The 16,402-nt window shown below is 48.0% G+C and overlaps 1 protein-coding gene across 1 annotated transcript in view; it reads right to left on the bottom strand.

Annotated features, from left to right (window-relative positions):
• Nucleotides 1-16,402, bottom strand: part of MFAP3L (microfibril associated protein 3 like) — a 43,474-nt gene that overhangs the window by 12,409 nt on the left and 14,663 nt on the right. The window contains exon 2 of the mRNA XM_068552822.1: nt 11,750-12,174. Coding sequence (XP_068408923.1) covers nt 11,750-12,041 — 292 coding nt within the window. The 5' untranslated portion in view covers nt 12,042-12,174. The remainder of the gene's footprint in view (nt 1-11,749; nt 12,175-16,402) is intronic.

Here is a 16,402-nt window from a genome sequence, read left to right as displayed (position 1 = left end):
CAAAGATCAATACAACTGAAAGCTGGTTCTTTGAGAAGATAAACAAAATTGATGAGCCATTAGCCAGACTCATCAAGAAAAAGAGGGAGAGGACTCAAATCAATAAAATTAGAAATGAAAAAGGAGAAGTTACAATAGACAACGCAGAAATACAAAGCATCCTAAGAGACTACTACAAGCAACTCTATGCCAATAAAATGGACAACCTGGAAGAAATGGACAAATTCTTAGAAAGGTATAACCTTCCAAGACTGAACCAGGAAGAAATAGAAAATATGAACAGACCAATCACAAGTAATGAAATTGAAACTGTGATTAAAAATCTTCCAACAAACAAAAGTCCAGAACCAGATGGCTTCACAGGGGAATTCTATCAAACATTTAGAGAAGAGCTAACACCCATCCTTCTCAAACTCTTCCAAAAAATTGCAGAGGAGGGAACACACCCAAACTCATTCTATGAGGCCACCATCACCCTGATACCAAAACCAGACAAAGATACTACAAAAAAAGAAAACCACAGACCAGTATCACTGATGAATATAGATGCAAAAATCCTCAACAAAATACTAGCAAACAGAATCCAACAACAAATTAAAAGGATCATACACCAAGATCAAGTGGGATTTATCCCAGGGATGCAAGGATTCTTCAATATGAGTAAATCAATCAATGTGACACACCATATTAACAAATTGAAGAATAAAAACCATATGATCATCTCAATAGATGCAGAAAAAGCTTTTGACAGAATTCAACACCCATTTATGATAAAAACTCTCCAGAAAGTGGGGACAGAGGGAACCTACCTCAACATAATAAAGGCCATATAGGACAAACCCACAGCCAACATCATTCTCAATAGTGAAAAGCTGAAAGCATTTCCTCTAAGATCAAGAACAAGACAAGGATGTCCACTCTCGTCACTATTATTCAACACAGTTTAGAATTCCTAGCCACGGCAATCAGAGAAGAAAAAGAAATAGAAGGAATACAAATTGGAAAAAAAGAAGTAAAACTGTCACTGTTTGCAGATGACATGATACTATACACAGAGAATCCTAAAGATGCCACCAGAAAACTCCTAGAACTAATCAATGGATTTGGTAAAGGTGCAGGATACAAAATTAATGCACAGAAATCTTTTGCATTCCTATACACTAACGACGAAAGGTCAGAAAGAGAAATTAAGGAAACAATCCCCTTCACCACTGCAACAAAAAGAATAAAATACCTAGGAATAAACCTACCTAAGGAGGTAAAAGACCTGTACTGAGAAAACTATAAGACACTGAAGAAACAAATCAAAGATGACACAAACAGATGGAGGGATATACCATGTTCTTGGATTGGAAGAATCAATATTGTGAAAATGACTATACTACCCAAAGCAATCTACAGATTCAATGCAATCCCTATCAAATTACCAATGGCATTTTTTACAGAAGTAGAACAAAATATCTTAAAATTTGTATGGAGACACAAAAGACCCCGAATAGCCAAAGCAATCTTGAGGGAAAAAAATGGAGCTGGAGGAATCAGGCTCCCGGATTTCAGACTATACTACAAGCTACAGTCATCAAGACAGTGTGGTACTGGCACAAAAACAGAAATATAGATCAATGGAACAGGACAGAAAGCCCAGAGATAAACCCATGCACCTATGGTCACCTTATCTTTGATAAAGGAGGCAAGACTATACAATGGAGAAAAGACAGCCTCTTCAATAAGTGGTGCTGGGAAAACTGGACAGCTACATGTAAAAGAATGAAATTACAACACTCCCTAACACCGTACACAAAAATAAACTCAAAATAGATTAGAGACCTAAGTGTAAGACTGGACACTATAAAACTCTTGGAGGAAAACATAGGAAGAACACTCTTTGACATAAATCACAGCAAGATCTTTTTTGATCCACCTCCTAGAGTAATGGAAATAAAAACAAAAGTAAACAAATGGGACCTAATGAGACTTAAAAGCTTTTGGACAGCAAAGGAAACCATAAACAAGATGAAAAAACAACCCTGAGAATGGGAGAAAATATTTGCAAACGAATCAACATACAAAGGATTAATCTCCAAAATATATAAACAGCTCATGCAGCTCAATATTAAAAGAACAAACAACCCAATCACAAAATGGGCAGAAGACCTAGACATTTCTCCAAAGAAGACATACAGATGGCCAAGAGGCACATGAAAAGCTGCTCAACATCACTAATTATTAGAGGAATTCAAATCAAAACTACAATGAGGTATCACCTCACAGTGGTTAGAATGGGCATCATCAGAAAATCTACAAATAACAAATGCTGGAGAGGGTGTGGAGAAAAGGGAACCCTCCTGCACTGTTGGTGGGAATGTAAATTGATACAGCCACTATGGAGAACAGTATGGAGGTTCCTTAAAAAACTAAAAATAGAATTACCATATGACGCAGCAATCCCACTACTGGGCATAATATACCCAGAGAACACCATAACTGAAAGAGACACATGCACCCCAGTGTTCACTGCAGCACTATTTACAGTAGCCAGGACATGGAAGCAACCTAATTGCCCACTGACAGACAAACGGATAAAGATGTGGTACATATATACAATGGAATATTACTCAGCCATAGAAAGGAACGAAATTGGGTCATTTGTAGAGCCGTGGATGGACCTAGAGACTGTCATACAGAGTGAAGTAAGTCAGAAAGAGGAAAACAAATATCGTATATTAACGCATATATGTGGAACCTAGAAAAACGGTACAGATGAACTGGTTTGCAGGGCAGAAATAGAGACACAGATGCAGAGAACAAACGTATGGACACCAAGGGGGGAAAGTGGGGGGAGGGTGGTGGTGGTGGGATGAATTGGGAGATTGGGATTGACATATATACACTAATATGTTTAAAATAGATAACTAGTAAGAACCTGCTGTATAAAAAAGAAAATTAAAAACAACAACAAACCGCCTCCTTGACACTCGGGAGGGCAGTCCCCGGTTCCCGTCCTGTGCTCGGATGGGAGCTCCCCCTCTGCCCCTCGGGATGGCCTTCCCCATCCCATCCTCCCGCTCTGTCCTGATGCACGGCTGGAGGCTGACACCCCAGGAGACGGGCCGTGCGGCTCTCGGGTATCCTTCACGGTCTCCCCGGATACTCCAGGCACGAGAGGCCCATGTGGAAATCTCCCCCATGTGAACTGGGGCATCGCCTTTGCAAAGACAAACGCTAACAGAGGTTCGCTTGTAGCTGAACCACGCCGAGTGCTGCGCTGTGTGACGAAGCTGACGTCTTTAGAAGGACAGCGGTATTTTTTATCTTGTTCATGCATTCGGTCAACAAACATTACTGAATCCATTGTCTGTCACCAGGCTCCCTGCCAGAAGATGCAGCTACAAAGATGAGTGAGACATGACCCCCGGCTGCAGAAACCAGCGGGCCCCGAGAGGGCTGCAGACCCCCAGCCAAGCCGGGGCCTGTGGCGCGTGCCCTGTGCGGGTGGCGGGGACGGCAAGGGTGCTGCTCAGCGGGGGTGCGGCCCCGAGCGGGATGCGGGCGCAGGCAGAGCAGCAGAGGAAGAGGAAGCACTCCCAAGGCCACAGGGGGCAGCAGGGCTGGTGAGCAAAAGAGGGGCGCCCGTGTGCACTGCTGCAGCTCACAGACGTCGCACACACCAAGAGGGGATGCGCCACCTGCACACCCCCTGCTCTGACCCCTGGTTCAGCCAGCAGAGGAAACCTCCAAGTCCAGACGAAGACGCCGGCAAGCGTGGGAATTTTAAATGAAGGAAAAGGTCATTTCCAATCGGGGGGAAGAATACTGGGATAACTGACTACTCATTTGAAAGAAAATGAAGTTAAATTCCTAGTTTATGTGATACCTAAAAATAAATTCCAAGTACTCTAAACATAAAATGAAAAGTATAAAGTTAATAAACGATATGAAAACATTTTTCTAACCTTGGGACCGGAAAGCTTTTTTCAACATTTCAAGAATCCCAGGGGCTTCCCTGGTGGCGCAGTGGTTGAGAGTCTGCCTGCTAATGCAGGAGACATGGGTTTGAGCCCTGGTCTGGGAGGATCCCACATGCCGTGGAGCAACTGGGCCCATGAGCCACTACTGAGCCTGCGCGTCTGGAGCCTGTGCTCCGCAACAAGAGAGGCCGCGATAGAGAGGCCCGCGCACCACGATGAAGAGTGGTCCCCGCTTGCCGCAACTGGAGAAAGCCCTCACACAGAAACGAAGACCCAACACAGCCATAAATAATAAATAAATAAATAAATAAAAATTAAAAAAAAAAAAAAGAATCCCAGAAACTCTAACAGAGAACCCTGACGGATCGGATTTCTCCCAAATTAAAAGTTTTACACTGTAACATCTGTTACACTAAAGTTGAGAGCAAATGAAAGAGTGGGAGAAAATTCTGGAATATTTGACAAAGGCTTAATAACCACAAAACATAAAGAACTCCTATAAATCAAGACAAAGAACCCAAAAGGAAAAAAAAAATGGGAAAGGAGACGGACGGAGAAGTCACAGAAAAAAGGAATGCAGGTAGTGTCTAAGTGCACAAAATCACTCGTGGTTAAATCATAATTAAATTTAAAGAGACTGAAGTAATTTTTAAAAACAGATGACTTTTCCACCTTGCAGAGCGCCAGAGGAAGGGGGGCCCTGATTATATAGTGTGTTGCTGGGAGGATGGGAAGGCAGATTGCAAGGCTGGGTTTTGGCATCGACCGAAGTGCAAGATGAATGGAGCCTGTGACCCACTTCTAGAACTCTTGAAACGCTTCAAATCAGGCAGGCCTAGATTGACTGGGAAAATATTAATGAGTGTAAGAAAATCAAGGTAGTGAAAAAAATCTCCTTGTCAGCATCTTTCTCCCCAGGGACACAGTTCTAGAGACTTCCTCATGGCCTACATCTTCTGGATGAAGCCGTCACCGGGGTCGCAGGCCAGAAAGGCGGCTGACCTCGTATCACTGTGTCACTGCGGGGCCCAGGCACGTGGAGGGGGAGTCACTGAGGGCGGCACGAGGTCATGTCGACAAAACTGGGTCAGGGGACCATCCAGCAACTAGAGAAGCAGGTCAGCAGCGTTGCGTGGCGACAGTTAAAACCCGTGCCACCAAGAAAGGCCACGGCACACGGGTTACTGTGACTTACATGACAGATCAGGACGAACGCTGGTGCCAACACCTTCCGACCAAATGACCGCTGGACAGAAACAGCAGCACCATCTCCTTCCTCCCGGAACCGAAGCATCACGAGAAAGGTGACAGCACACCCACAAAGATGCTGTAACTACAACTTCCCTCCAAACCCATCTCTGCCGAAATCCCCAATCTTTCCAGCAGTCCTGAGGATCGCTCAGCATTAAAAATTAACACCATGCCCCAATGAAAAGCTCTTAGAATTTCCCTCAAATTATTTATTAGAAGAAAAGGATTTCTCTTTTTCCTTGGAGATGTCTTTCTGTGAAAGCGTCAACAAGCTGATGTGTGGTTCATCTACATTCCCGATAGGTGGTATGAGAACATTAAGCCTCTGTTCACAATGCCATTTAGACACTGAGGCTCTTAAACTTTTCAAGGAGGAGAGTTCGGTCTGCTAAAACAAGGAGGTTGTTTTCCTGAAACCAACTTAAAACTTTTCAGGTGGTGAGAGTTCCAATATACGTTTATGCAAACAGAAAGGAAGTGCAACACTCACTTGAATGACACCGCACTGAATCCACACTCTTCAAATAAGAACGAAACATGCGCATGTGTCTATAAGCATGGGGTCTATTTTCCAACATGTGAAATAGAAGCTATTGAGAGGAAAGGACCCAAGCCTTTTTACAAAACAGAATTGAGAACAAATGGAGCTCCGCATGGCTGCACCTGTTACGGGGCTTCTGCATGAGACGATAGCTCCCCGAAGCCACTGCAGAGACCCAGGTTAGAAACACTGCAAGCCGCAAGGGCTCCTGCGACACCACCCCCAGCCTCCCAAGCGGGCTCTTCGGATGGTCCTGGGGCAGCTCTACCAAGCTGCTTCCTACGTCATGTGGGACAGAGGTGGCCTGGGATCATCAGGGATTAGCTCAGCTCTCAGCTCAGGAAGGTTGGGGGGAGGGCGGGCTGTTCACAGCCTGCAGTTGTGCTTTGCTTCAAGGCATAAATAATATCTGAAGAGAACCCGTCTTTTCATTTCCTGGCAAAGGAAACATATGACCCTCCGGCTCATTCGGCCTGATAATCTCCATTTTTAAAAAAGTGCCAAGCACGTCACTCCATGCAGGCTGGCAAGAGTCTCTTCTGAGAGTGGGCATAGGTGGTCTTCTAAGAGCACGCTGCCTTGGGTGGATGGAAATAGCATCTCAGCCCTCACATCCTCATCTGAGAGGGATGGGGAAGGGTCGTCCCACTGCTAAGACTAACGCAGTCTGGGCTCACACCCCAAAGGGGCAGCACAACTCATTAAAAAAAACCCACTATAAATGGTGGTTCATTACCAGGCTGGCCCTCGACGTGACTCAATTTGGAAAATGAACCGAAGTACCACTTTCATGGAAAAATACATTTTGGGTTCACGCAAGTGACTTAACCGACTTTGGAATGATTCTTTAGCTGGCTGAGGATGCTTCTTCAGTTGAAACCAGGGTTTCTTCTCTTGGGCTGGCATTTTGCATCAGATAATTCTTTGTAGGGGGCTGTCTGTGCATTGCAGGATATTGAGAGCATCCCTGGCTTCCACCCTCTAGATGCCAGCAGCACATCTCCCCGGTCCTTCCCCTCCTGCCCCGGCTATGACAACCAAAAACACCTCCAGACTTGGCCGGTGTCCTTTGGGTGAGAGAACCAGTGGGTTAGGCAAAGGGAAAGTTCATCCTGTGCGTAATATACTCCGTAACATCCACACTCACTGCTCCGAGGCCTGGGCGCGTTGGAGGGCAGCGGGCCCCTTGCACGCGGAGGGGGGATGTGTCAGGGAGGGGATGTTGCTGGTGGAGGGGGGAGAGCCACTCTCGCCATCACATCCGTCACAGCGTTAACTCGAGCTTCTAAACAACACTTAAGGGATATAAATGTTTTTGGTCTTTACTGAATGTTTTTTTAAAAGGTTGAGAACTTGAGAGAGCGAATAAGAAATTGCCCAGAAAACTATTTCCTTTCTTTACAAAACACACCGTACTATGAAGCAGAGACAGACGCACTTGGGATCTTGACTGTGACAGCACAGGACTGACATTTCATACACGACACAAATTGCACAGCCCTGCCTGGTGGTAAAATAGGATTATCTCTGCTTTACACATAGGAAAACTGGCTCCGAAAAGTTGAGGAACTTGCTGAAAGAGATGCCATTGTGCTGTTCTGCTGAATTTGCAGTAATACATTTATAGTTACATAAATTTTGTCTAACGCCTTTTGAGGAGTTGATTTTTTAAATCTCAAATATGTAACATATTTAAGAGAAATTCAGTATAACACTTCCATAGGTTAATGCACTACTCCACGCTTCATCTGAGAGGCAAAGGATGATGTAAATTTAGTGCTGTGGGCGCTGACCCCCTCCTGGATATGTTGCAGGGGGTGATACACTCCGGCCTCAAGACGTGGCTGGCACAGTTTGTTGAGGCCCCCTGGCAGAAGGAGTTGAAAGCATCTCACGGGCTACTAAAAACATTTGCAAAGCAGAGGATACAAACACAAGAGCCGTGTAAACTAAAGCAAAATTTATAACAATGAATTCCACAAAGGTCAAGTAGCTGTGAGACAACTGTGAACTTTGTACAATTCAGCTCAGCTTACTTACGCTGTGCATGTTTATTTTCAGAGATAATTCTTAGTTATTTTTGGTGGCAGAATGCTACAGGGGAATGGAAAACAAATCCACAGGAAAGTCTAAAACCTCACCTGAAGGAAGAATTTCCAAGTTAATCGCTAACGAACCAGGCATGTTTCCAAAGGCCTATGCCTTTTCCAAAGCTGACTTTTTTTTTTTTTTAATTTTTATTGGAGTCTAGTTGCTTTACAATGTTGTGTTAGTTTCTGCTGTACAGGAAAGTGAATCAGCTATACGTATACATACATACATCCCCTTTTTTAGATTTCCTTCCCATTTAGGTCACCACAGAGCACTGAGTAGAGTTCCCTGTGCTAAACAGTAGATTTTCATTAGTTATCTATTTTATACGTAGTAGTGTGTATATGTCCATTCCAATCTCCCAATTCATCCTACCCTCCCCTCTCCCCTTGGTAACCATAAGTTTGCCCTCTACATCTGGGTCTCTATTTCTGTAAAGCTGACTTTCTTGAAATGCTTCTTATTTATTCATCTGATAAAGGTGCCAATGTGCATTTGAATGGTTTAAAGTCAGAGTATGAAGCTACAGCAAAAATACACTGGATAATTGGTACCTGAAATAACAGGGAACCACTTTCTGGCACCTATATACTCCTAGTTACCTCTTGCAAAAGGAAAATTGAAAACAGGACATTTTGTGGCCATTTGTGGTTCCTCGTGTTATTGGACTTGTGGGTTATTTCTGTAACATGGTTGGTGGACCACCCCGAACGTGTCCTTTGGTGAACTCCAAAAAAAGTCTTCCTCCAGAAATAGCTCACACATTAGCCTCTCCTGACCTGTGGGAATGAAGTGACAACACGAGGGACACAAAGCGAAGCAGCCGCCACTCCTGCCAGCGACAGGAAATAGCCCGTCCCTTCTAGGACCCGCGGGGCTGGCGCCAGGAACAGCCGTCTCACTTTCTCAGCACCAACAAGAAACGGAACTCCTCCTGGAACCGCAAAGCACACGTGGTGGGCAACTCGCCAGACGGCTCTGGACACACCTGGGTGTGTGCACGCCTCGTACGCAGGTCATGGCGGGGTCCTAACCCTGCTTCTTTGTGACGGTGACGGGGCTGGTGCAGGGACCATCCAGCCTCTCATCCACTCCGTCTGGTCAGAGGCTCTCACCACCCCTCGCCTGCCAACACCTGGAGGATGAGGAGGTGCTGGTGGGCACGGTGGGCACCACGCACCTGCTTCTCATCTGGATGGGTGAGCACCAAGGCCACCAAACCCTCACACTCACTGGAAGGACCAGAAACAAGGTGTGCAACGTGGTACAAGGGCTTAGTCAACGCAAGTGGTTGCTCATGGGAATTACACTCATTTTGTTTGGTTTCAGCAGTGGTCTACCGTGTACATAGGTAACATTCCAGGAGCACCATTTTCCACGCTGTATCCATCACCTCCTTGTTGAGTTATTAACACTGCTGCATTTAAACTCCTGGCCAATCAGCCCAGAAACTGAAATCTACATCCTGGTTAGCACGTGGGCACCTTCCTGTCAGAAATGGAGACTTAGACCATGGGTCCTCGAGTGGCACCACCATGCGCGTATTTTACGATGAGGATAAATGTTCTGCAATTTCCTCTGTCTTGCCTGGTTGTTCTGAATGTTGCCCCGTGTTACTTGTGCCCTGAAATGACTGTTACTATGCACGGTAACTACCAAAGCTGAGCTGGAACATCAAGTGCCAGGATCACGAGTTCTTTTAAAAACTCCACAGTGTGTCTTCCTTCCGAGGTTTTAGAACAGCCAACTGATTTCTCGGCACGGCCACCGGCTACAAACACGACCAGAGGGTTTTGATGCCCCGCCTTGCGCCCAGTCTCTGTCTCCGAGGCACTGGTGGCCGCTCCTTCCTCTCCCGGCGCCAGTGGACGGAACAGAAGTGAGCCTGGGGGACCCCGGCTCCACCAACCTCCCAATGAGAGAAACGACATACAGGGGTCACTTGCCAAGACTGGACCCACACCGTCAAGACTTCGCACAATCTCCCTGGCGGGGCCACTACGACTCCAAGGCAGCCCTCACAAAGCCACGGCTGAGGTCCAGGCCCCAGCCCCACTCTGTTCCCACGCTTCCCTCCTCTCCCGGATACAGGGCTCAGAGCCCCACCCTGGCTCTTTATACCCGGGACCACCTCTGCTCCGGGCCCAAGGGAGCCGCACGCTTGGTCTGCAGTCCCTGGTCCCCCGAGAATCCTCCCCGAGGCCCAGCCCAGCAGAAAGACCCCGTGGGGTCCAGGGACCTGTGTGTGCACACGTTGCCATGGTTACCGCCCCTGCGCAGGTGACGTCACTTCCTCCTGACCTGCAGCAGGAGGAAGGGGCGGTGCCGTCCCATCTGCCCACTGTCAGCACGGAAGGTCCGGTCACAGCCACTTAATGACCACAGGACCGGGGAAAAGTCCCGTAAAAGAGGGGTTCGGACTGCACTGTCTCCAGGGTCCCTTCCAATGGGAAAGTTCTGTGGTCCCATCGTTTTACTTGGTGGGGAGGGAGTTCCCCTCTACCAGGTGAAGCATGCAAACACACACATGGTGTTTTCGTGACCATGATACTTTCACTAGAGGGGAGAAGCTGCATGACGCTGCCTGGCCTTGAACGGCCGTGTAAGGGGCAGTACAGGCAGTGAATGTCGGGGGCATGACTGGGAGAAGCCTGGACTTGTCAGACACCCCATCACCTGGCACCTAAGGAGACAGAGTGTTAGCCTCTGGTCTTTTTTTTTTTAAGATTTTTTTGATGTGGACCATTTTTAAAGTCTTTATTGAACTTGTTACAATGTTGCTTCTGCTCTGTGTTTTTACTTTTTGGCCGCACAGGATGTGGGATCTTAGCTCCCCGACCAGGGATCAAACCCTCACCCCCTGCATTGGAAGGCGAAGTCTTAACCACTGGACCACCAGGGAAGTCCCAGCCTCTGTTCCTTTTCAGAGCGATTAAGATAAAATGAGGAAAAGAGATTAGCAATGCAGGCCTTCCTGGGGCAGAGACTCTTCTGGGGGTTAGAGGGCTGTGGGCTGGGAGGTACACGAGGGAAAGGGCGGCAGAAACGGAGCAGCTGCTAAGTCAGATCCGTGGTCATTTCACCCTCACCCCCACCCGCCAGGTCATCACCGGAGATGCTCAGAAAGTACCTCCCGGGCCTTCAGGTCAATCAATCAGGCTTGGTTCTCACACCTGAGATAGGAAGCATGTAGACTCCTGAGGACCCACGGTGCCCCCTCCGGCCTCAGTCCTTCCTGACGTGAGCTGGTACGTGGGAAGGGGATTTGCACCTTTTGGCCAGAAACTCATTTATGAGAAGCCAAGCACTCCCCCTATGCCACGGGTTATTTCTCCCCCCTGGCCAACAGTCTAGAAACTTCAGCCAGGTCCCCGGGAGCACACATGACCTCTGGCTGCTGGTGAGAAGCTGCACAGAGACCGCTCTCAAAAGACGTGGCCTTTAAACCCACAGTCCACGAATTAAACTGACCTTTAATGATAGACAACTGCTATGTTCCTTGAAACAAATTAAAACTCCCATATAAACAGAACATATGCTTAAGGAAAATCCACTTTACATCCACCCCTACAATATTCTGTACGCATTATATTGCAACATTCCAAGAGGCCTTTTAAAAGACTCAAACATACATACAATATTTTCGTTACTGTAATACTTTCATTAGAGGGGAGAAGCTGTTTGAGTTTTGTCTTCTGAGTCAAGAGTGAAAGAATGAATTCATTACTGCTTTGAATCCTTAAGGATATTCACTTCTTGGATATCTCTCTCTTGCCTTAGAAAAACAAGACAAAAGGAGATGCTGAAATGATCTGCATAAGAACAACGGACATTGAGGGTGCCGGCCCCCAAGGCCCTCCCCGTATTTTCTGACACGGGACACAACTGGACAGCCTACCTGCCCCTCGGTTCTCGGTGTCCTCATGCAGCAGCTTGCCCACGGAGTTATACCACTTGAGCTGGGGCTCAGGGAGGCCATAAACACTACAGTTGATCAAGGCACTGTTCCCTTCCTTGACGATGATATGGTCGGTTCTGGCAATGACCACGGGCACTGAGCCCACGACCATGTCAGTGCCATTTAAAGTGCTGTTGGCCACACTCTTAGCAGTCGCCAGAGTGGACACTAGGATTAACAAGGGCACAGAAGGCAGAAAGCACCCAGGCAGAGGGCGCGCCACTCCGTCCATCTTCTTCGTTTGCTCTGTAAGGCAACAGAGCCGGTCGGCCAGGGGAGTCTTCTAGCAGACAACACCCGGCTCACAGCAGGCCAAGGGCCAAACCCGGCCTGGGTCCATGGAGTTGGCTCTGGATTAAGAACCTCTGTAAAGAAAAAAAACGAACAAAAAAAACATGTAAATGTTAGCACCCATACTTTAAAAGGATTATTTATAAAATGTTAGAAACCCTGCTAAAGTACACATCTGTGTAATTTTTAAATAGCACACAAATTCAGAAGATGTTCCAAATATTCATGGAAATCGTGATGATACACGTCTGTTATTTTTGCTACTGAAACATATGACTCTTAGCAAGAACACGTTAACTTTGTACCACACGACTTCATGGGGCTCAAAAGCTGACCCCTGCTTCTTTCATCCCGCACCTCGAGGCCTCCTCCCATCCCTCACCTGTCCCCGTCGTGGACCCCGGTGGTGCACCTGGGTCCTCCTAACTAACTTCTCTCTGCTGGCTGAAATGAATTCCAGCTCCTGCAGTGTGCACCTGGGCTCTGCCACATCGGAAGGGCCCCCCCGAACCAGTGCAGTGTCCCCCTTACCCCCACCAGGACACCCCCTTCCCCTTTCAGGCAACTGCCCCGGCTCCTGGAGCTTCCGGGCGACCCTCATCACTCACTGAATGCCTTGCTTTCCATCTTCACCTGCCTCCCTGGATGCAGGGGGTGACATGACAGGTGGCTGCACTTCTTCACCCAAGGATCTAACCTTCACCTACACCTCTACTCTCCATTTCGTCCACTAATCACACGGCCACACCCTGGACCCTTCTTCTCTCCAAATTCTGAATTCTGGAGTTCCAGGTCATTCTGGAGTTCTCAATACCCGTCTTTCCCTGCACCCCACCTTCTCAGTCCCCTCACTGGGTTTCCTGGCCGTCCTACTCTCCTCAGGTCCTCCCTCCCACCCAGCTGGCTCACTTCCTTTCTGCCCCCGCTTGCACCCGGGCACACGGACTGCGCCCCCCGCACCCTCAGCCCTCACCCTCCCGCCACAATCCCTCTGCCAGCGCCCAGCCGCGATCCACCCATCGCTTGTCGTCCCAGCTCCTACTCCCCGGAGGCCGGAGCAGGACTGGGAGGGCATCCTACACCCATGACGTGACCGCAAAAATAAGGGGACGGTTGCCAGCCCCAGCCAGGCCCTCTGTGACAGCTGGCAATCCAGGAGAACTTCACTGAGGAGGTGGCCCCGGAGCTGAGGGCTCTTTGGGAATCAAGCATGCCTAGACCCCAGAGAAGAGCATTCCAGGAAGAGCCAACAACCAAAGCAAACGGGGCGCTACGAGATGGGCCCAGGTCACCTAGGGCTTTGGAGGACAGAGTAAGGAATCTGGATTTTAGCTGACGTTCATTGAAAAATGTTAAGCAGGGGAGGGACAGGATATGATTTGTCTTTTTTAAGATCAACTTTACTGTGGCATAATTTACAAATTAAAAAAGTGCCCATTTTACGTATGCATTTTAATAGGCTTTGAGAGATTTATACACTCACAAAACCACCACAATAAACAATACATAGAATGTTTCCATCACGACCAAAAGTTCCCTTGTGTCCCTTCCCAGTTTTAGTTTTGCCATGTTACTTTTGTTTACGGCGTGAGGGAGGGACTGAGGTTCATTTCTTCCCCACACGGACATCCAGCCCTTTCTGCACCACCTGTAGAAAAGACCATCCTTTCTCAGTGGATTGTGTCTCAAACACAATGAGTCTATTTCTAAACTCTTCCTTCTGTTCCACTAGCGCCAATGCCTGCCCCGAGGCCCATGTCAGCCTGACCGTACTGTCTGCCTCATCTTTCTTGGTATCTACAGAGTCTGAAATTGTCCCTGACACTTTACTTGCCCAACGGATTGCTGAATGAATGAATCTGTCTGCAAAAGCAGAAAGCAGAAATTATCACTCCAATTGTGTGGACGGTAACACTGAAGAGGTACCAGGTGTGATAAAGCAGCCTCGGACCACAGATTTCTTCAGTCGGAAAGACACGCGTTTCTTAGAGCTACAGCCTTCCACACACACACCCCACGGGGCCGGGTGCCTTCCTGCCCAGGGTGGCCCACACGCGACTTCCCAGTAGGAATCGTAGGGCCGAAGAGCGTGACAGACACCCTGCCGTGACTCTGTCAATGGTTTTCTATACTTGGGCTCATCTTGTGGTTTCCTTTTAGCAGGAAAGCTGACCCGCTCCATACAGAACGCTTAAGAGCATGGCCTCAGGTTTGAGAGTGACTGGGGTCCCACCTGGATCCAACCACCCTGACGGCCTGGGTGTTTCCGGCCCAGGACTTACCGAGTAAGGACTGTTACAAGGATTCATGATCAAATATACATCAAGCATGCATTGCTCAGCTTGAAAATAAAAGTTACTAATGCAGCATATAAAGCATCCTTTACTGAAATTACGCTTCTCAAGTTCATTCTTCTTTCAGGTGTTATCACACCTTGTTTTTGGTTTTGTTGAATACATTATGACTACCATCCCACCACCAGAAGTCATGACAAATGGTTTCCGGCGCTGGGTCCTTTGGTGGGACTCAGGTCTGAGAAGCATGAGCGCCACGGGCAGCGAGCGCCTGGGGACACTCCCTCCCTGGCACGAGGCCAGGGCAGACGCCAACCCAGGACCTCAGGGAGGATCAGAAACAAGTCGGCGAGGGAGACAGGTTCTCATAAATATGTGCAGTAAACACACTGTGACCTTTTCCCCCACAACTAGGGACAATGCAGCAAATGGGAGATCACAATGGGTTTTAAGGTGCGTAAATCAGAGCTGCTTTCAAACAAAGGCTGGCCACATGGTTTGTACTTCCCAACACACTGCGCCAGCCAGGACAAAGGGAAGGGGAGACGGCTGTTCTGTCCTCTTTTAATCACGTCAGTGGGTGCTCTGGGCTGGGCACACGGCGACCGCTCTGCAAGGGCTCGAGCTCGCTATGAGGTCTGACCAGGTAGGGGGAGAGGCTCCCCTCTGCTGCAGGCACGCTGACTCATCCCTCCCCTCCCTTCCCATCTGAAAAGTCACTGAGGTGCTTCGAAAACAGAGTGCGTCACCTATGCGCTGTTGGGAAGCCAAGCGTTTGTACTCTACAACTCTCTGTGAACACTCATTTTTGAAAAGAAAGCACTCATTTCTGAAAATGCGCACTAACGAAATTAACAGGTTTTGGTAAGAATTCACCATATCTCATGCCATGCCCTTTCAGTTTAGATTTTCAAAAAAGTATTTATTATGTGTTGGGCACACCGCCAGGGGCTTGGGGGCGGCAGGGGGCGTTGGGAGCGCTACGAACTCAACAAGCCATAGGCCGTGTCCTCTTACAATCCCCTGTGGAGAGAGACAGGTAAATTCAATGTGCTGTGCAGGTGTTGGGAGACTGGGGGTGGCTGGCGGGTGACACTGGGAGTGGCTGTTTGCCACTGGCCTCCCCTGCAGCATCCAGGGCCACCCCAGCTCCCCTCCCCACCTCCAGGAGTCCCACCGCTCACCCATCCCAGTCCTAATCGTCCCGGGGCAGATGCAGCTTGTGCCAGCCTCCTGGCACCCCTCCCACCCAGGCCCTTGCCTTTTCTCAGTTCTGAGTAACAAGGAGAATGCGTGGAGGGCAGGAACTCGGTGCAGTTCTGCAGAGTTCCCTCCATCTCGGCCGCCCATGGTCCTGCTTCCCTCCACACCTGCCCTGTGGCCACACCGGGGTGGGATCCACCGGCACCTGCTCAAGAGGAGGGAGGTGCCAGAAGAACATAAAGACATCGCATCCCTCTGGATGCTGGGGAAACGTTCCACAAACGTACTTTGTTCAGCTTGTCGGACTCTGCAGACAGCATCGTGACAAGTTCAGTTGATAACACTGTCACGCTGGGAAAGACATTTCAGCCACTGTAGAATTAACCACGAGGACTGTAATCCGGCAGCTTAAAACGCAGTCCTTCAAAATACAACAACGAAGGCCACAGATTCCCAAACCGGGGCTTAGCGACAGACACAATGGACAAATTGTTAAGGTTCACATGTTTGCTCAGGGCCTTTGGGAAAACGTTCACAGAATACTTGACTTTTTTTTTTTTAAATGAATGAAACAAAAGAGAAAACGCTTAGCAAATATCAAATGTCCTTTCTTTAACGTGACCCCTTTCTTACTTTCCAACAATTGCATCTTATCTAAAAGCATTTTAATAAAATGCTTTGTGGAGGCTTATTTGCTATCTCTGCACCTATAATAAAACATGACTATTGACCATGAATTTCTGGAGTTGGAAGGAAAAGTGCCTCTTGTTTCAGGGTGTTTTGAACTACATGAATGTACAGGATT

This window comes from Eschrichtius robustus, chromosome 10 (assembly GCF_028021215.1).
Source record: "Eschrichtius robustus isolate mEscRob2 chromosome 10, mEscRob2.pri, whole genome shotgun sequence".
In the NCBI taxonomy this organism is placed as follows: Eukaryota; Metazoa; Chordata; class Mammalia; order Artiodactyla; family Eschrichtiidae; genus Eschrichtius; species Eschrichtius robustus.
This window is presented reverse-complemented; position numbering and strand designations above follow the sequence as displayed.